General features: G+C 42.3%; 1 protein-coding gene across 2 annotated transcripts in view; it reads left to right on the forward strand.

Annotated features, from left to right (window-relative positions):
- LOC137299111 (uncharacterized) overlaps window positions 1-22,098 on the forward strand; it is an 82,366-nt gene that overhangs the window by 20,423 nt on the left and 39,845 nt on the right. The window contains exons 11-20 of one of the 2 annotated variants that reach the window (XM_067831614.1): window positions 851-1,049; window positions 1,178-1,343; window positions 2,474-2,600; window positions 2,902-3,193; window positions 3,548-3,643; window positions 5,155-5,169; window positions 14,787-14,875; window positions 15,202-15,355; window positions 19,741-19,882; window positions 21,702-21,823. In XM_067831614.1, the coding sequence (XP_067687715.1) occupies window positions 851-1,049; window positions 1,178-1,343; window positions 2,474-2,600; window positions 2,902-3,193; window positions 3,548-3,643; window positions 5,155-5,169; window positions 14,787-14,875; window positions 15,202-15,355; window positions 19,741-19,882; window positions 21,702-21,823 (1,402 nt within the window). The remainder of the gene's footprint in view (window positions 1-850; window positions 1,050-1,177; window positions 1,344-2,473; window positions 2,601-2,901; window positions 3,194-3,547; window positions 3,644-5,154; window positions 5,170-14,786; window positions 14,876-15,201; window positions 15,356-19,740; window positions 19,883-21,701; window positions 21,824-22,098) is intronic. The other variant, XM_067831615.1, reaches the window with a different exon arrangement.

The following is a 22,098-nucleotide window of genomic DNA, read 5'->3' on the forward strand; positions in this document are numbered from 1 at the left end:
TTGGTATGGAAATGATGCTCCTGGGACTATGAGACTAGTATGTGATATATAAATATATTTCTCCTTTTCGTCTCCTTAAAATGTAGCAAGCTGTGGGTAACACAAGTTAGCCCACATCATGATTCCGCGACCAAACAACTTTATTGATTTTTATCAACTTTATTTAACTGTACCACTTTGGTGAAACACGTGTATGGTATTGGCAAACCTAAAAACAAATATGGGTATCAGAGATTCGAACCCACGATCCTCAATGTCTGGCTTGAGAGAGGAACGGAAGAAAAGAAACAAATGAACTGGGTGAAGGGGGCGATACAGGGACTAGATAAGTGGGAAAGATAAAGGAGAATGCTAAAGGAGGTAGGCTGAGAGCATGAAGGGAACAGATCAATGGGAATGATGACTGGGCAGATAAAGGAAAATGGTGAATTGGACAGATAAATGGGAACAGGGCAGATAAAGGGAAAGATGAAAGGGCAGGTAAAGGGAAATGACGAAGGGAAAGATGAAGGGGCAGATTAAGGGAAATGATAGAACGGCAAATGAAGTGAAAGATGAAGGGGCAGATGAAGGGAAAGATGAAGGGGACAGATGAAGGAAAACGATGAAGGGGCAGAGAAATGGGGATGGTGAAGGGGGATGGTGATGGACAAAGGCAAGCTCTGCTATGTGCCAGGCGGGGACATATCCGAGGGAAACCAATCGGCGCACTAAGGATTCGAATTCACTTTCCGGCGTGCAAAAGGGATACAATTCTGCCACCCTTACGCCTCTGCTGATCATTTTTTTATTGCTAGTTTTACTATTTCTTTAGCGCTGTTGTTATCAAGTTTGATTGTTACATGTTCAGTGTCCGTGCGGCGTACTCGGAGTGTGTGCAAACCCTAAAAGTGTCTGCAACTGTGACGGACAAAACCCCGCGCGGTCAATTGACACAGGTATCATTGTGGACAAGGCTGAACTTCCTGCTGTGGAAGTGAAGTTTGACAACAACGGTCGAATTGTAGACTGGACAGTTGGACCTTTAAAGTGCGCACCTAAACCAATAGGTGAGTCTGCACGATGATGATGATGATGATGATGATGATGATGATGATTATGCTGGTGGTGGTGATAATGACAATTATCCAACTGTGTGTAAAAGGATATTTATTAGTTTGATGACGTTCGTTTTCAGATATTCTCAAGAACTGCCACGAGATAAAGCAGAAGTTGAAGGTTAAGCTGAGTGGTCCGCAGCTCATCGACGTGGACGGCCCCGACGGCCCCCTTGATCCAATCCTCGTTCACTGCGACATGGAATCGAATCCAAACCTCGGAATTACAGTCATACCTCATGACGGGTAGGTGTCCCCCTGTGCCTGTTGTCACTATCAGGCCTTGGGGAGGATAGGTGTCTCATTCTCATATCAAGGCCTGGTGTCACGATCATGCCATGTGAACGGGTAGGTGTCTCTCTGTACTTGGTGTCATGATCATGCCATATGAAGGGTAGGTATCTCTCCGTACTTGGTGTCACGATCATGCCATATGAAGGGTAGGTGCCTCTCCCTGCCTGGTGTAACGATCGTACCTTGTAAAGGGGTGTGTCACTCTCATATCCAGATCTAGTGTCACGATCATGAATGTGCGGGGTGGGTGTTTCTCTGTGTCTGGTGTACGATCATGCCATGTGAGGGGTACGTGCCTCACTCTCATATCCAGATATGCCTTGTGAAGGGTGGGTGTCTCTCTGTGTCTGGTGTCACGATCATGCCTTGTGAAGGGTAGGTGTGTCACTGTGTCTGGTGTGCGATCATGCCTTGTGAGGTAAATGTGTCTCACTCTCATATCCAGATCTGGTGTCACGATCATGCCTTGTGACGGGTAGGTGTCTGTTTGTGTCTGATGTACGATCATACCATGTGAAGGGTAGGTGTGTCTCTGTGTCTGGTGTCACGATCATACCTTGTGAAGGGTAGGTGTGTCTCTGTGACTGGTGTGCGATCATGCCTTGTGAGGTAAATGTGTCTCACTCTCATATCCAGATCTGGTGTCACGATCATGCCTTGTGAAGGGTAGGTGTGTCTCTGTGTTTGGTGTGCGATCATGCCTTGTGAGGGGTATGTCCCTCACTCTCATATCCAGATATGGTGTCACGATCTTGCCTTGTGAAGGGTAGGTGTCTGTTTGTGTCTGATGTACGATCATACCATGTGAAGGGTAGGTGTGTCTCTGTGTCTGGTGTGCGATCATGCCTTGTGAGGGGTATGTCCCTCACTCTCATATCCAGATCTGGTGTAACGATCATGCTATATGGTATTCATGCGGCATGGTATCTCGGTCAGCTAGCACTATAAAACCAACTATAAAAATTCTGAGCTAGTACAAGCAGTCACACACATGCACGTCGCCATATGAGCGAAGTATTCCTAAGTACGCCGTTTAACTCAATTTCACTTCACCTCTCTGACCCTCTACACTTGTGCTCCAGGAAGGAGGAAGTTGAGTTCACGGAAACAGGGTCCAAGCCCATCAACTACCTCGTGCCGCTCCCGGCCGTGGAAGCTCTCATCAAGGGATCTGTTTTCTGTGACCAGTCATGGTCCTATGAATGCCAGGTAAGGATCTCAGCATCAACGTACATGACGTATGCATGGATGGGGCGAGATGGCGGGACAGGATGAACGGGCAGTCGCAGGGTCGGGTGAATGGGTTAAATGAAGGAGCAGATGGCGGGACAGGGAATAGAAGACTAATAAAGAGACAGGTGACAGGCCAAATAGTGTTGAGTGCGGTATGTGTAAACTTTCTGAAAATTCAAATAAGTTTTTCGTCGATATGTTACGTTGGTTACCACAAGCAAGTATTCTGTGCGCCTGCCATCATATCCCTACACTGCTATGTGATCTGTTCTTACAGAACGGTAAACAGGATGTGACGGTGGGAGTTGGTCAAGATGGCCGCCCCCTCAGCTACCTCCCCGGGGGTCTTCCCGATGAAGACAGGTCCTGTGGGTGTGGTGTGACAGACACGTGTGACGAGCGTGGCTCCAAATGTAACTGTGCTATAGATGATGGCAAGACCAGAAAGGACTTTGGGGTCCAGATCGACAGGAACGACCTTCCTATCGTGTCAGTCAACGTGTCGTTCAGTGGTCAAAAGAAAGGAGTGTCGTTCGTTGGCCCTATCCGCTGCAGCAATGAACAGTTCGGTACGTCTACAACTAGTCTCGCCTTCCTGAAGGAATTCTTCTAGAAGCATGCCATATATATATTTCAGTTCTTCTTGTTTTCATTGATTTCCCATGTTTAATTTAACAACATTTTAAAGGCTTCTGAAATAACAGCATTTTGCGTTTTGAAACACGATAGAGGCCTGATGTCGACAAACAGAGATACTTACACGTGATGAACCGGGATTCGAACCCATGTTCACAGGCCTGTCTCTTCGTAAGGGACGCAACGCAGAATGAACTGTGACGTCCGCGCAACTACTCCACTAGTGCCTTTACATTGCAGAAGATAGATATATTGTACGTCTTGATAACATGGTCTTGCTTGCTCAGGAATCGAGGCCAACTGCGAGAAGTACAGGTCTGTGGGTAAAAAGGACAGCTACACATACCTCATTGATCCTGACGGTCCACCCACAGACGGAAACGGTGAGGATATCTCCCTTGACACTTTGTTATTATATCTGACACTAATGTTGGTACTTCCAGTACGTAAGAGGTACTTGTGCACATAACAGTTCCTTCATAATAGTACAGTGGAAGCTGTCTAAACCGGCACTCATTAGGACTGAAGAAATAATCTGGTTTAGGTAGAGTGCCGGAGTATAGAGCTAAATGTTAAATGTACAAGCCACGGACAGGGCTGAGTATTTTATGCCAGTGTTGACAACTTGAGGGATTGGACAGATGCCGGTTATGACAGCTTTTACTGTATGTAAGTTTTACCTCGTGTTATCTAAACACTAAATTGTATGAGCTGTGAAAAATATGTGTGTTTCCATAATAACCGTTTCATAGCTTCTTGGAAAGGAACACCAAATTAATGTTGCAAAGGCGTTCACATTCGTGAAGATCAGAAGTTAGAATTGGTATGTATGATTCTATCTGCCATGCTATATGTTTGCAGCTGCACCCATTTAACACCAACTTTCATTATCAAGTAAATTCGTCATTCTTATTAGATTCTGTTAGAGTTGTTATCTCCTAAACTGTGTTACAACTGAGTTCTACAACTTCTTCTTGGCTGATACAAACAAACATTCCCGAATCTCATGGCGGAGGCTGTAGTTTGTTCACAAGACAGACTACATATTCTCTTCTTGGAAATGTGAGACTGTGTCACAAGCATTGACGACATGCTAACCTTGTGGCGTCGTTGCAGGCAGAAAGGCAAGATGGCGGCCATGGTGTGAGTAGCTACTGGTCTGGTTACTTTATGTGACCTGTGACCAGGACGCAGCAATGGTCTGCTTTTACAAGACCATTTTACCTTGTCTTATATTTGTATCCTTTCTAAAACTGGTTAATCCAATCTTGCGGTTGTTTGACGGGTTTGTGTTACTTACATTATCATGACATTACTTTTTTTCAAGACCCACTATACCCAATACGCCATGTCAATGGTTGCCATTCTTTTGACCAATCATTCCGATATCCCCCATGTTAAACATCACATGGCACTTGGTGCTCTGTGGCACTGTTTCTTACTTTAACCGACACCGTGACCTTCTGACCGATCACTCCCACCCCCCACGTTACAGGATGTGATTCATGGCACTGTTCCTTACTGTAACCTTTCCTTTGTATCTTTATCTACACGTGGACCGTGAAGACAGACGACGTCACTGCCCTCGAGGTCACTGCCCGGATGTGTGACCTTGGCCCTGCTGTTGCGCTAACAGCAATAGGAGCTGTGCAACAGAAAGTCATTCTCGGTTTATATGATGGACGATGTGAATTGAATGACGCTACATCACACCTTTGTGCTACGTAGAATTGAATTCGGATTATGATTACAAAATCAATGTTATTTCTATTTGTGAGAAATGAAGCGTTATCCCACTGAATTTGAGATGTATTGTCCTGTAGTCATACTTTCAGAGTATGTCGTAAAGAAAACGATGTTTATTCTCAAACCTCTTGCCTGAAATCTGTTTCAGGTAACGTCCTTCGGCGTAAGTCAACATATTTCTGGTGTTCCCTAATTAGTCATCCCTGTCTAGGGTAAACTAGTGTATATATATATATATTTAATTCTGTTCTCAAATTCTCATGTATCACTGATATATAGACTCTGTTCCGCAACTGTTCTCACTCACTGGTGTATCACTGATATACAGACTTGGTTCTGGAACTGTTCTCACTCACTGGTGTTTCACCGATATATATTGACATAGTTCTGGAACTGTTCTCACTTACTGGTGTATCACCGATACACAGACTTGGTTCTGGAACTGTTCTCATTCACTGGTGTATCACTAACGTATAGACTTAGTTCTGGAACTGTTCTCACTCACTGGTGTATCACTGACGTATAGACTTAGTTCTGGAACTGTTCCCACTCACCGATGTATCACTGATATACAGACTTGGTCCTGGAACTGTTCTCACTCACTGGTGTTTCACCGATATATATTGACATAGTTCTGGAACTGTTCTCACTCACAAGTGTATCACTAATACACAGACTTGGTGCTGGAACTGTTCTCACTCACTGGTGTATCACTGACATGTAGACTTGGTTCTGGAACTGTTCTCACTCACAGGTGTATCACTGATACAGACTTGGTTCTGAAACTGTTCTCACTCACTGGTGTATCACTGACATGTAGACTTGGTTCTGGAGCTGTTCTCACTCACTGGTGTATCACTGATATATAGACTTAGTTCTGGAACTGTTCTCACTCACTGGTGTATCACTGATACAGACTTGGTTCTGAAACTGTTCTCACTCACTGGTGTATCACTGACATGTAGACTTGGTTCTGGAACTGTTCTCACTCACTGGTGTATCACCGATATATAGACTTAGTTATGGAACTGTTCTCACTCACTGGTGTATCACTGACATACAGACTTGGTTCTGGAACTGTTCTCACTTACTGGTGTATCACTGATACAGACTTGGTTCTGGAACTGTTCTCATTCACTGGTGTATCACTGATACATAGACTTGGTTCTAGAACTGTTCTCACTCACTGGTGTATCACTGATATACAGACTTGGTTCTGGAACTGTTCTCACTCACTGGTGTATCACCGATATATAGACTTAGTTCTGGAACTGTTCTCACTCACCAGTGTATCAGTGATATATACACTTGGCCGTACAGTTTATAACCTTTTTGCGTTGACTCTCATTAGTGTATTAATGACAGATGGATGCTCTTAACTCCGGAACTCTTCACGCTCATCACTGAATTGCTTACTAAAATAATAAGTTATGGAACTGTTGTCCCTAATTATTGTATTGCTGTATTATATTGCATAGTGTTATTAGTGTATATTTTATATTGTCCTTCTTAGATGGCAATAATGAAATTCTCCAACGGCTGACACCGTTGGCTGTGTTCAGTCATGCTTGTCTTGCTGAAATACAGAGTTGCTGAAAAACGATTCTCTTCTGTTGGTGTCGCTTTCATCCCTGTTGCCTGTACTCTCTTGATATGTAGCCAACAAGTGCCCTCCAATTGTTTTCTGTAATTGACGTAATGCTGGTAAGCGCACTCTTACGTCTACAGCTTGTAAGTCTGTCATCAGGGTTTTGTTCATATGTAGAACGTTTATCTCCGATTATTGTATACGCTCTGAACTCTGCATCTTATGTCTGCCATCCGTGGAGGTGAAGTATGTAGAGGCTAGACTCTGTGAACACTACAACTATTTTCTATCATAGATGTGTGTAGTTCTAACGTGCAAAGCTGACGATATGTGTGTGATATGCATCGTACGATCTGTGAATTTTAAAATGTTTATAATTTCACCTGGACTGTACGTAAGTACGATCAAATCACATTCCCGAGTCTGTTATACATTGGAGTGGGAAATGTGTGCTGTTCTCGTATTCCATTTCAAGGCTTAATGTCTCATAACTATGTGATATTTCAGGACGGAGAAGAAGACGTAAGTCAATCCTCTGCTATGCCATTATTTACTTATTACCTTGGTACACTTACAGTGTCTAGTTTCTCATTCTGGCCTATTTAAAGGGTCTTACACAAAACTGATGTAGTTAGAGGCCTAGATATGCTAGGTTACTTTAAGAGCGCAGATAGACATAACGGGTGTACTTATAGGGCCCAGATCACAAATGGTGTTCTTTTAGTGCATGATGGGTATACATACAATGCTCGAATAAACACAATGGTTTATATGGAGAGAGGATACTAAACGACCTTCCGTGTAATATCATTTTAATTAAAGGTCACATGCAACAAAAAAATCAAATATAATTAAAACACAGTTATCACTTGTTCATGATATATAAAATGCATTGGTGATTGTGAAAAGACAAATAAGCAAAATTATAAGCGTATAATCGCAAATCCAAAGTGCAATATTTTGTCCTTGGGTTTACCTCCCTCGAAACGAAGCAGGCGCAATACCGAACCCAGTCACTGACGGTGGATGTGCACTCACGTGTAACGAGTAGATTATTTACTTGTTTATGTACACAACCAAGATTAGACGACTGCTCACAACCTCATACTGTTTCAAGCTCCACGTACCTACTCACTGCGCATGCGTTATGAGTGCAGCGCAGCATAGCTGTTGAAACCAGTTTTTTTCCCCAGCGCTGGGGGGAATTTAGTGAAACGTTTGAATTCCGATTTCGCGGGTTTTTTTCATCGCGTTTTTTTTAACTTTATAGGTTGAGTTGGGGTTTTTGATGATTTGTTTCGGTAAGTGCATACGCGAGCGAAAGCGAGTTTGATACAAAACCTTTAACGAGTTTACTAAATATGGTATTTCACGGAAGCAAGTTTAGTATTCTGTTTATTACTCGCCAACATAAACTGACAGAAACTGCGGCGAAATTGCCTACAGTGCGAGGACTCTCAGCTTTCCACGCGACAAGTAGGGTCGAATAAAAGTGCGACAGCGACATTAGCATTGTGACGTCACAACTTTGAACCATTTTGACTTCACACGTCAAGCGGTATTGCACTTGTGTAATATTGCCGTAAAAATGTTACACTGCGGTATCTTCAAGTAATAAGAGTACTAAGAAGAGTTAAACAAACGCGTATACGTATAAGGCTCTTCTTAGGTATATAGACGTTGGAATTCGGGTCTAAGACAATCTGATATAGATGCCATATTCGTTTTGGATTTATGCACAACGTTTCGTTATTCAACTTGAAGCACAAGGCTAATAGAAGCCCTCTGTTTCTCTTGTATTATATATGATAGACGCGGTACATGTAGTGTAGCACTAGTTACAACGTAGATAGTTTGATATGTCGTGGATTTCGCATAGATCTTATAGTATCAAGTAGAATGAGAATGTATCTTGTAGTATATAGAAATGAGTATAGATTTGATAGCTCATAGTCTATAGATTTTCAAGTTCATTGTTACCCTGTTATTATGCCAGTTAGTAATTTGCCATTCAACAACCGTTGAAATCTGTGCTTGTACAGACCATCATTTAGGCCAAGTGAGGAAGGCTGACAATCTGCATACCATCTGTTATCTGTGTGAAAGCATGCAGCCAGTTTGTGAAGAATGTACCATGATACACTGTGCTTATTTCAAAGCATGCAATCAACTTTTGATGCGTTTATTATGATTCTGTGCTTATTCCAAACCACGCAGCCAGCTTATGATAAATGTACCAATATATGTTGTGTTCATTTCAAAGCACGCAGTCGACTTTTGATAAATTTATTGTGACATACGGTGCTAATGCCAAAGCACGCAGTCAGCTTATGATATAAATGTAACATTACACACTGGGTTTATTTCAAAGCAAACAGCCAGTTTATGATGAATGCACCATGATACACTGTGCTTATTTCAAAGCAAACAGCCAGTTTATGATGAATGTACCATGATACACTGTGCTTATTTCAAAGCATGCAATCAACTGAAGATGAATGCAGTATGATTCACCATGCTGATTACAGTGCATGCCAACTTATGATAAGTATATCATGATTCATTGCACTTTTTTAAAGCATTAAGTCAGCTTACGATGAATGTGCCATGTGACACTGCTTGCTTCAAAGCTTGCGGGCAAGGCTGTGATGCATGCCTTATGACACACTGCTTAATTCAAAGCATGCAGCTGGATATTAATACGTCACCTGTGATACATTTAGCATATGTCCCTTATTAAACAGCATGCCAGGGATATTTGTGCTTACTTCACATTAAACACCAATCAAAGTTAGCCCCTGATCTCCAAACTAAGTAAAATAGATATCAATAATAATCAATATTGTTGTCACGTCGTCATTGTTTTATATACCATTTGCTCTAAATAATTTAAAATGAGGATTTCTTGTTGCCATGGTAAATGAATGGAGTGCCACATGTGGCCATGCCTTAACTGCCATATTTCACGTGAGAGGAGCTGTAAGAACCTCGTAAATTATCATACCAACGGTTTCGCCTGGTCCAGGTTCGTGCACATTCAGTGTTAGCTGGTATTGCTAGTGTGGCCATTTAGCGTCCATCTGATTTGTACTGGGAGATGGGGAGGGCGGGTTAATTCCACTAAAGTATACATTCATTTCGCACCATCCTTTTTCACTGTTTACTCAAACATCTATAAATATTCATTTTTTCACAACTGCCAACAAACTATGAATGTGGGGAAAACCTTTGAACGAACGTTTCAGCACCCCTATACAAATCATTTGGATTCTACATGACTTGTTAATGCATGGATGAAATTAAGGAATAGCATTTTACTTGAATATAACATTTAATCGGAGAGATCTGCCTGCCATTTCAGCTGTGTATGCAAGGCTCGGTACGTGTAAGTACTCTCGGTGTCAGGTCCGTGAGTGTGTTGCAGTGGAGGGTGCTGGTCTGCATGTCAATTTAAAAATGATCCCTTTTTCACATCGGGATACATCATGTATAGATACACATGTACAGATGCATGTAAGCGTTTGCAGATATAGATAAGTCCCTATGCAAGTTCTACACATATGAACATAAATTATCCTTATTTTAGAATATTTTAATTCCGAGTGAGGTCGGTAAGGTGACGTTGTCGACGATGTCAAGAATTGTGGGGAATCATAAGGTCAAACTGATAAACATGTTTAGAAAGATTCTTATCGTGTACAGGCCTGCAAGTATCTCACATCGGTATGGAGATCCACAGACTTACTTTTGTTCATTTCGTTTACGTGGCGTCATTATTTTCAAAATAGTAACAAGTAAAACTTTCTCCTGGAATATTTTAAGAAACGGGCCAAGGGCCAAGAGTGCTTAAAAATTATGACGATGTACAAAATCGCTGCATTTCAGTCCTGACTGATCGCTTGTGGAAAACGTCTAAACGCACAATGTCACTCATTCTCGACAATATCTTAGTCTATATTATATATATTGGGACATGTGCACTCACTTTAGCTTCTTAATGATTCAGTAAATGACTTATCATTCCTTACGACTTGCCGAAAATCGTAACTGAAAGGAGACGAACAGCTTCATAAACGGAGAACACTTGTCATATTATGGAATGTGAACAATTGCTCCGTACGTCTAAAACTGTCGCATGCGTTGTTGTCGGTGTATACCGAACTGGATTAAATCATGATATTCCAAAAGAGCGTCCGAAGGGACATAACATAGCTTGAATTCTAAGATGCTTCGGTGAAAGATCAAAGGCGCCGACAATACTTTATTAGACGATAATGTGCACTTTTTGCATTACGTCAAAATGTGTTGACGTCACTGCGCCATTCCAGACTGCCCCCTCGTAATCGAACGTTTTTGCATTACCTCACAATGTAACCGACTTCACGATGGATGTCAGCTGCCATCGCCTCGTACAGCCTTCCACAGCAAACTGCTTCGTCGCATCCCGTTTCTTGGTTTGCAGTTCCATCACACAGCCAGCATCACTGTAGAAACATTACGCTTATGTTTTCCGAGGGATAAAATGTCTCATAGTTAGACTCAAAATCTTACAGAGACACGGTAATGTTGGCAATGTTTACATTCCCACAATGCAATCGTGGAACGTCGCTTGACTCTGAATGTACTGATCTAAACTTTCGTTAGTAGTAGAAATGAGGCGGTCATATTGCCTTGTATGGTTTAGGAGAATCAAGGATGCAATTAAAATGATGTAGAGAAGATATTTAACCTGAACATAAACCGTCACCAAACTGTTCATCATTTGTTTTTCTAGTAACATTTGTCTTAACGTAGGGGGCTGACACGTCAAAAGAACAGCGCGTCAGTTAGCCCTGTGCGAGGATTCTTAATTTAGGTCCCACACAGGTCGTTTGTTTTCTGCCATAGATTAATCGAAATTCTACCGTGACTTCAGTAAATACTGGATTGTGATTGGTTAATCAAAGTCATTCAGAGGTATATAATCATGTTATATATCTCTGTTTTTCCAACACTTTAGGTACTTGTTTAAAAATCTGAATAACACGCTAATGGTAGAATGGAGATAAACGTATTGTGTTGAAAAATCAGAGGTATATAACGAAATTATAATAGCTCTAAATTTTGTATTTAAAACCTCACGCTACGCGTTCGGTTTTAAATCAAATTTAGAGCTATTATAATTTCGTTATATACCTCTGATTTTCCACGCTACGCGTTCGGTTTTAAATCAAATTTAGAGCTATTATAATTTCGTTATATACCTCTGATTTTCCACGCTACGCGTTCGGTTTTAAATCAAATTTAGAGCTATTATAATTTCGTTATATACCTCTGATTTTCCAACACAGTATGTTTATCTCCTAATTACGCTTAGAAGCTATTGAATACGGCATCGTTGAAAAGAAATACAGTTCGCTCTACCACCATGTATAGTGGAATAAAGCACACTTTCGCCCTGAACTATTATAGTTAAAGCACGAGGACGCTTGGGTCTGGGTGCTTTAACGTTATAATAGTTCAGGGCGAAAGTGTGCTTTATTACACTGTACATGGTGGTAAAACGAACTGTATTTATTAAATAATGTTCGACCGGTGGAGGGCCTAAGAGATATTTTATTGTAACGTTGCATTAATTCATTCGAACTTTCAATTTTAACATTGTAATCTAAATCCGTAACTTTTTTTGAACATATCATAATTATGGTGGCGTCCTTGAGGGCTGATAGTTTTATTGAGAGAAATGCATTATGTATGTTGTGGTGTGATAGATTGCCTTTGAGATCATTCTACTCGGAAACTAAACTAGAAAGAGAGATAGCATATGTAAAACATCTGTTGCACAACAATTAACTTTCATTGGAGCAAATGGATTTATATATTTTCAAGGGCACTCAGCAACAGCCACAGTTGACAAAGAAAACGTATATACTGATGTCCATATTCCAGGAAATAATTTTCAAATGTGTTGATATGTCATGTGTAGGCAAGGGCATAGCACCACCTATTCTTGTTTGATGTCTAAATAGTCCTCTGCATGTAACCTTCAATTGCCTTCGTCCAGGTGAGCTACAGTGCTGCTTTTTGCAGTACTGTACAAGAGCATAGTCCTTTTTCGGCATGTTCACGGAGAAAGGTCTTGAAGGTTTGTTAATCCTTCAAGATTACCACATTTACCCAACAGACCACACTACTACCTGACATGTCGGATTGCTAGTTAACTGGGGGACTGGCAGCTGGTGGTTATTACCAAGCAAGTTAAAAAACAATACAAATTGCAGTCTTCTGGAACTGACATTTAAGGCAACTGTTGTAATTTGTATGTGAAGAATCGATGTGCATGATTCAATTTTCGATCCCTCACCAGTGCATGAAATAAATCCATATTCCAGCCAGATATCAAATGAATTTGGCTATACCAGATAATTCACAGAAAATAATGTTGACTCAGATATATGGAACATGTTATCTTAAAAAAATAGCAGACCGTCGGGCTGGCTAGCTGTAAATTTGGACCGTTCGTCAGAAAACTAGCCCGTCTGACGGGTCTTATTTCACTCACCGTCTTCATTAAAACTTCCCTTGTCCAGAACACTCTCAAGCAGATCCTGGATGTATTTTAGTTTAAACATTGCTGACCAGTGGCCATCTTTCGTCAATCTGGCCTGGTCAACAACACAGCGACATTGCAACCCATCCTTAGCGGTCTAAAATCTCTAGTTGGGTATCGACCTTTGCCTCTTGATTGTAGACATATAGTGACCGCCGATCTACAGCTGATATCATTGTGAACAGCAGACCAGCTGGCTATGCCCTGTTAGTTGTGAACTCATAGCTATTTATTTCCCCGAAAAAGTGCCGTATGTATGGTGGAATATGGACCGAACGCACACCTCATTGATATGGGAAGTGACTTTCATTCAATAATATGCATGTAAACCACGCCCCGGTGCATATTGTGACCTTCTCCCTGGCATCGCGCACATAGGCTGTAGACCACACCCATATGTGACGCCCTCATTGATACGGAGTTGACCATTCCGCGTGCTGGTATGTAGACACATGACCACTATCTCCGGTGGTATGCCCCGACATCTGACCACTCTCTCCCATGGTACGTCCCGACATCTGATTACTATCTCCGGTGGTACGTCCCGACATCTGACCACTCTCTCCCTTGGTACGTTCCGATGACAAAGAAAACCCTACTGCCTATGACGAGGCAACTTTAGTGTTTGTGACGTGTGCTTTACTCTTTTTACGTTTTCTAATGGAGTGGGTTACAGGTTTCAAAATCACTTTTATGCTTGTTTTTAATATTGCATGCCGATTTACCACAATATGTGGGATAACTAGTCCCATTTTTATTATTCAAATGCAAAACAATTAAGATCTTACTTTCATTATTTCTTATGTTCAAAATATTAGTTACTGTAGCAATCTCCGAATACTACCGTATACCCTCTTAAGACAATTCTTATGGGAGGTTTGATTGACAAATTCCGGGTCTCACATAAAGGTGACGTAAACGGAGCGATGTGTTTTGTTGGGCACGTCCGTTACAAGGGACTGAACTTTGGAAAATCTCGTAAGCCTAAGATCTTGTAACTTGCCTCGTAACTTCCTATGTTACAGTATAGGAGCTGCGACATGCTAAGGTTACGAGCTCTTAGGCTATTAGAACTATGTGAAACGGGGCCCTGATTTAGTCCAGTAAGACCGTCATCTGTTCATCTGTTTCAAACATGAAAAAAACCCCGAAATTATCAGAAGTGAACGTTTTGGACAGCCAAGAGAAAGGGGGCGACCACATGGAATAAAACACAACATTCTTGCCAACTGTGTATCAACGATGAATGGAATGTATTGAGTAATGAACTCTTGAATGTCTGTAAGTACCGTCTGCCTATGCCAGACTCAGAACTTGTCAATCGCCTCTCGTATGAATGTTGTACTAATATATTTACATAATATACTGTGGACTATGTTGACAGAGGGAATCAGCGGAAGAAAAGGCTTATTTCACTCTTCCCTGTCATAGGATAAATATTCTCATAGACATGGGGAATCCTGTCACTTTGATACACTACATTTAGGTCTGTGAATGTGTCAGGGTGATGTAACTCACGCCGTACACTGAGAGTGGGTCTGTTTGTGTGGGGAGGGAGCTCCGTCATTGTGGCAGTTTAGTGACTGTCGACATCTTGTTGCAGCCAACGTGGCTCCGTTTCATGCCCAGTGCGTGATGCAGTCGGAGCCCCCGATGGGCATCACCATCATCCAGCACAACGAATATGCGACGGTAGGTTATCATCATGTTCAATATGGTTCAAACAAATACCCACCTCGTCGAACAGGAAGGCTTGCGTCCCCACATGGTATAATGCGTGAATTCCATTTATGCTTTAACCCTGGTGATGAATACACTTGGGGCGGTGGGGTAGGTTTTAGGTTAATACGTTCGCTCGTCAAGCCGAAGACCCGGGTTCGATTCCCCACATGGGTACAATGTGTGAATCCCATTTCTGGTGTCCCCGGCCGTAATATTGCTTGAACATTGCTAAAAGCGGCGTAAACCCGGACTCACTCACTCACTCACGTACTCGTTCATTCGATTTTATCTTTCAGGTGCGATTCAATCGCGGAAGCACGGGTCTTTCACTTAACTACAGATACGTGACCAAAGATCAGCTGATGGCCTTGAAGACTAGGTGCACGTACGTCCAGCAACATATCAAACTCACCTGTAACAAGTTCCAGCTCCATCCGTCGGGACCGAAAGGTGAGTGATGCCGTCGTGGCGTCCACACGAGGTGCTACAACACCTTGCACTGATAGAAAAAAAACAACTTTCCCACAAATCTTCCTCCTAATGTTATTACATTTGGATTGCCATATCACAGCGTGTGTGTGTCCTTACGGGTCCTCTACTTTCACCTATCTTCAGTATTGTTGTTAATATGTTTTATACATACTGCCGTTCATAACGGTTTGAAGTTAAGTGAACGGATGTCTTACCTCATCGACATCGACTGAATATTATACAGATGTTATACCAAATCATCTTTCGGATGCTGGGGCAGTGGGGTAGCCTTGTGGATGAAACCACGCTGGAGACCCGGGTTCGATTCCCCACATGGGTACAAGTGTGTGATGCCGGTGGTTTGGTGGTCCCAGGGGGACCGTCCCAGCCGAGATGTTGCTGAATGTTGCCAAAAGTGGCCAATAATGACCTAATTGGGACAATTCCTGGTATGTCTACAAAAGAGAATGCAGGGAGTTTTAATTAATGTTAGCGGAGCTCACGTGACAGTACGTGTGAGTCACGTAATGCCGAACTGAAGTGTTTCAGTTACACCCCCTCGTCTCCACACTGAAATTCGAGTCCTGGGTTAAAATGTGACTCATTCTCTTGTGTCTTTCTTACTTTGCATTTACTTCAGGAACGCCAAGAAAATGTATGTATGTAAAGATTATTCTTATCTTAAACAATTGTTTAAGAGAACCTACAAGGCTGACTTGCACGGAGCCATCTTAGAGCTATGGGGATTGTTACTCCCATTCTTCACCATAGGCTTAAGATGGTCATAGCACTAAGATAACTTTGTGCAAGTGGGCCTTGGTCGGTAAGACGAGAAAAATCGTACAACGGAACCGCCTGCTGAATGTAAGTATTGTGGGCAGTGTTTAGTATATGTTTTCTGGATAGTCAACTCCAAAGTTGGCATTTCAGTGTATGATAATACAGTTAAAATGTTGTTATTAATGTTGTTCACTACTTTTCAGGGCGCCGCTTCCGACGTAAGCTTGTGGTCGCTCTAAAGCGCAATGCCCTCTTCTTTAACTTATCCTTATTTTTGTCTCTCTAAATCCCCTTTTGAAAAAGCCGAACACATGCTGCGTCAACCACGCACACCTGATTTTCCTGCGAACCTGTTAACATCCGTACCCTTAATCCGTACACTTAATCCGTACCCTTAATCCGTACACTTAATCGTACCCTTGCGAAGCCTGTTGATAACCGTACGCACCAGTTGAAACCTCTATGCATGAGTTGATACCCTGCGCACGTGCTGATACCCCTGCGCACCTATTGATAACCCAACTCACCTGCTGATAACTCTACACATGTGTTGATACCCCTGCACACCTGCTGATAACCCTACACATCCTGTCAGAATCAAGTAGTGATTCCCCTCTTACCTATCAAGTCAACTACACGTTGTGCTACTTCTGATTGTTCACAAACTTGTGAACCCAACACACAGGGTAATTCAATATTACTCAATTATTCATAACAATAAACACATGTTAATTCTTCCATCCACGTATGGGCAATATATCGCGCTGCTGGTTTACCGAAAAGTATCTTTTGCAAACTCGCGCACCTCTTAATTTATCGCACCTAATGATTCGTTCATACCTAGCCTGTGCAGTCTTGTTGGTACTGTTTGACCGACACTGATGCACGCCGTAAATGTTCACCAATATTACGGCATCCCTTTTGAGTGGTTGTTTTCAAGCACATTAATATTGATCTGCTTCCATTCACCTGAAGCAGAAATAAGAATATACTCCGACACGCCTTATTCCTAACATTACAGACTTTCCCCTTTATGAAACTGACCTGGTCGTAAAGCCTGGACCTAGTGCATAATGACTACTGATCCCACCCGTTTGTAGACGTACCCCTACTCACTTTCTGAAACACTGACGCACCCATCCACAACACATGTCCTTTCGATAACTACTACTAATTAAACCGTCCTGTTCCTCCTGTGAAAACATTAACCTGTTAATAACATTCTCATGCAAGTACTTGGAACTTCTGTCCAGTCTAAGTAAACGTAGTCTCAGTATTATTCGTTACACTCCTACATTGAGTCTAAAAAAACTAAGTAGGAAGTCGCACCAGGTAACTTTGAGTAACCTATGACCGTCCAATCAAACGCGAGACGGCCGAACTGATTTACCCAACCAGACAACGAGTACTGTTTAGGGTTTGGCGGTACTTACAAAATTCCCCAGTCACTGGCACTGATCCGGCAACACTGATCCTCATAAAACACAGATATGTGACCTGCAGTATATACGCTTAGGGCATGCTGATGACATGGTTACCTTTAGCCAGCGTTTCAGAAACTTGACGTCCTTGAATTTAGACAAAAAAGCTATTTTCAACGACTGTTTACCCACTGTTGTAGCATCTGTCAAGTGCACCACCCGGAAGCGATTGTACGGAAAATAGCTTTCGGAATCGTCCGCGCACAAACTCTTTCGAGGTAAACGTTTAAAAAGAATGCCCGAATGTCCAGATTCGCGATTTGGTAAGCTGTTTTCTGATTGGTCAATCTCAAAGGTTACCTGACTCGGCCTCCTACCAGGGTTTGTTAGAGTCAGTAGAGGAGTATAGGGAATACTGTGACGCAGTTTACTTAGACTGGTCTTCTGTCTCTACAGTAACTGGACCGAGTGCGTTGTCGCTCGTTAAAGTAACAAGCTCTTAGCAATGCTCTCTCTACACTAACACTAGTAACAGTAGCAACACTGTCACAAGTTTAGGCCAGATAAAGAGTATTACAAGCTCTGCGCCGTGCTCTGCACATACAGTAACTGAAGGGCGAATGCGTTGTCGCAACTTCATGCCAGCTAAAGCGTATTACAAGCTCTGCGCCGTGCTCTCCACATACAGTAACTGAAGGGCGAATGCGTTGTCGCAACTTCATGCCAGCTAAAGCGTATTACAAGCTCTGCGCCGTGCTCTCCACATACAGTAACTGAAGGGCGAATGCGTTGTCGCAAGTTCAAGCCAGCTAAAGCGTATTACAAGCTCTGCACCGTGCTCTCTCTAATAATTGAAGCGCGAATACGTTGTAATACGAATTCGTGAAAACTCTACTGCCATACTCGCCAGCAACTGTAACTATTGCTATATGATATGTGTCTGTGTCGGTGGCCCCGCAGTTAATGCACAAGATCATCAAAGGATATATCACAGCAATGTCGTTGGAGGTTCATCCTATTCATTATGTCCAATGGTATGAATGCCCCATGGTGTAGTCAAAACAGCACTCATTAGCGGTATCTGTCTGGTATGTCTCGGCATGTTTCTGTATGTCTCTGTAGCCTAGTAAGGGTTGTATGTGGTGTCACCAATGTTTCATATACATCAAATTGTCCGTGTTTCCGCTTAATGTCTTCGATCTTGTAGCTGATGGCTTTCTGGGTCTTGTTCAACAAGATCACTTTAGGCATAAGCCAAGCTTAATTTCATGTTTTGACATAACCTTTCTGTAGTCAGGCGTTTAGATCGCTTGGTTAAGTTTTCTAGCTTTTAACAAACTCAATTCCCTTGTTGAAAACAAAAGGTGAGCATTCTTTCTAAGGTTCATGGTTAGTGAATTCTACAACATTTGGGCAGCTGGGGTCGTCTTTCTTCTACATATAGACAGTTTGGGTAGAATTTGTATCATAAACAGTTGCAAACTGTTTTCCTCTTCTGAAACGTTTTAGAATACCTCTGAAGGTGTAGATGTGTATGCTCTATCTAGATACTGTTACTATTTAACCTAACCGCGTATATATGTGCTAACAACTCATGCAAAATGTATTTGTGCATTTCGAGCGGTCGTCGTAAAGTTATGTCCACTGTTCCTGGAAGTGTTTTATTACCATAACTGATTAACTGATCTACGGAAATTATTTGTCTATATAAACAATAAAAGAGTACTTATTTTGATAATTTCCATCATGCCTAATACATTACAGGCGTATTCAGTAAACATGCCCTCGCGGTGTAAGGCACTCTCACTGCGGTGGTTATTTATATTTTTTTGCTCGGGCAAAGCCTCGCGGAGTTTATATTCATACCTACCTTGCAAAGGTGATTAACCTATACGTAGACTATAGATCACAAGACAAGTAATGCAACACTGGTCGCGGAGAGTCCTTGGACGAGTGACCATGTGTGACTCCTTAGAGTTTCCAAGACAGTCTTGCCTATGTTCATCCAGCTGTGAATTCTCCTGTTTTCCTGAATACCCAAAAGGCGATACAATAACATTCTTAGCGATCGATAGGTCTTCCACAAAGCGCGCAGTAAAATCTCGAACTGCACCGCAAGGTCCATGCCCCATGCTTACAACGTTCACGTTGTTGTTGCCGTAGGTAAGTTTGCCAAGTGGACGGGGCTGATCAACAACTTCAAGTATACCTACTGGTCCGGAAACGGCACACATAAGAACTGCATGGGCCCTGGAGGCGAGGATGTTTGTCAGTGTGACAGCTCGAACACGGCTACAGCTCCAGTGTGAGTATCTCAAGATCAGTCATACACATCTCACCATCCCAACCTTCAGCCGAGATCCACTTGTATGTCATCAATCATATGAGCTTCATCTCTCCCTTGGTGAGATCCACCTTCACGCAATCATAATAGCTTCATCTGCCCCTTGCTTTCATCCTCTGTCATGTAAAAATCACACGAGTCTCACCATTCCACCCTCAATCCGAGATCCTCTTTCATGTAACCAATCATACGAGTCTCACCATTCCACCCTCAATCCGAGATCCCCTTTCATATAACCAATCATACGAGTCTCACCATTCCACCCTCAATCCGAGATCCCCTTTCATGTAACCAGTCATACAAGTCCCATGTCCCGAATGTCGAAATCCACTTTCATGCAATTAATTATACGAGTCTCATCTGCTCACTAGTGAGATACACTTTGATGTAATCTACAAAGCAGAACGTTTCTCCCTACAGTATCAGTACTAGTAACGGTGAGGTGTTAGGGGTAATTCTTTGAACTTAGCTTACCGGCCGGCGTGAAAGGTTTGATATAAAAGCATGGAACATGAAGCGAGTTACGTATAACCTTCAGGTCGGTGATCGCAAATGCATCAGAAGTTACACACAAATCAGCAACATGGATGTGCCATTGCTATGCTCAATGCTGGACAAACCGCTGGACAATCCGCTGGACAACTACTATGCTGTTAAAGTCAGCCATTACACAACATGACGATTCGTCTGTATCAGATGGGCACCGTTGCAGATCGTCCGATGCGCGAAGCGCCTCGTGTGACGTGACAAGTTGACATACGCATCAGGTGATGTCATCTCCAGAACATAGTTTCTACTACAACCTCCTCTAGCAGAGAAGAGGCGGTGGGGTAGCCTAGTGGTTAAAGCGTTCGCTCGTCTCGCCGAAAACCCGGGTTCGATTCCCCTTATGAGGACAATGTGTGAAGCACATTTCTGATGTGCCTCTCCTTGATATTGCTGAAATATTGCTAAAGGCGACGTACAACTAAACTCACACACTCACTCACTCTAGGTCAGAAATGTTCAGAGGTACAATCTCAACACAGCATGTCACCGCGCCTGGATCCCACCTGTACAACCATATACAGGGTGTATATATGCTCTCAGCGTTTAGGATGGGTTTTTCAACCACAGCATGCAGTGGGCCAAGGTTGTCTTCAGTGACGTCCCATCCTCCGATAGAAGTAGGTCGATTTGTGGGGTTTGTGTGTGCACCATTATGCATTATGGGGCATTTTTGAGCCAGCTGTCGATCTCAACAGGTTGTCGCCCTGGTTACTCTTACTGCCATATAGCATCGAGACTATGTTTTTACACGAATCTTTCTGCCATTCTTGTAGCTACATGGTCCTTGGCACACATCTGAACGCCTAATGCTGCAGCTCTGAAGTACAACCGCTTTCATAACACAAATGTCAAGCACTGGCCTTCCCACCCACTGCTGAGACCTGGAAAGACTAATACGACTCTAAATGAGAGAGCCTAACATGTACATCCCATCACAATAGTGTTCATGCTTAATACTTCCCATCACAGTAGTGTTTATACTTAATACTTCCTATCACAGTAGTGTGTATGCCTAATACTTCCCATCACAATAGTGTTTATGCTGAATACTTTCCATCACAGTAGTGTTTATGCTTAATACTTCCCATCATAATAGTGTATATACTTAAAACTTCCGATCACAAAAGTGTGTGTTTAATAGTACTTATCACAGTAAATGGTGCGTTTAATACCATCTTCCACTTTGTGAATATTGTCGGATACGTGCAGCGTTTACTTGGTAATTTTTCAGTGTTGATGAGGGAGATCTTACCAACAAGAACGCTGTGCCGCTTGGAAATATTCAATTCTTCGAAGAAAGCATTACCGGTGACGGTTACCTCGATGCAGAGATTGGACCGTTCAAGTGTTTCGGTAACATGTCGTATTGTGTATACCTTTATCATTAGCTAATATCTACGGTATCAAACACATAACCCAAACATCATTGAAGTAAAATGTTATGACGTCACAGAGATATAGATTCTGACGTTGGACCAGTGACGTCACGCTGACCCTGTCCTAACCATGTACCCAGAGCATAGTGTATTAAGATTTGACCACTTTGCGTCTATGGAGGCATAAATTAAAAACAAAAACTAACAACATTTATTCAAAATTGTGCATAACGGTTTGTATGTCTAAAAACG

This window comes from Haliotis asinina, chromosome 10 (genome assembly GCF_037392515.1).
Source record: "Haliotis asinina isolate JCU_RB_2024 chromosome 10, JCU_Hal_asi_v2, whole genome shotgun sequence".
Classification (NCBI taxonomy): domain Eukaryota; kingdom Metazoa; phylum Mollusca; class Gastropoda; order Lepetellida; family Haliotidae; genus Haliotis; species Haliotis asinina.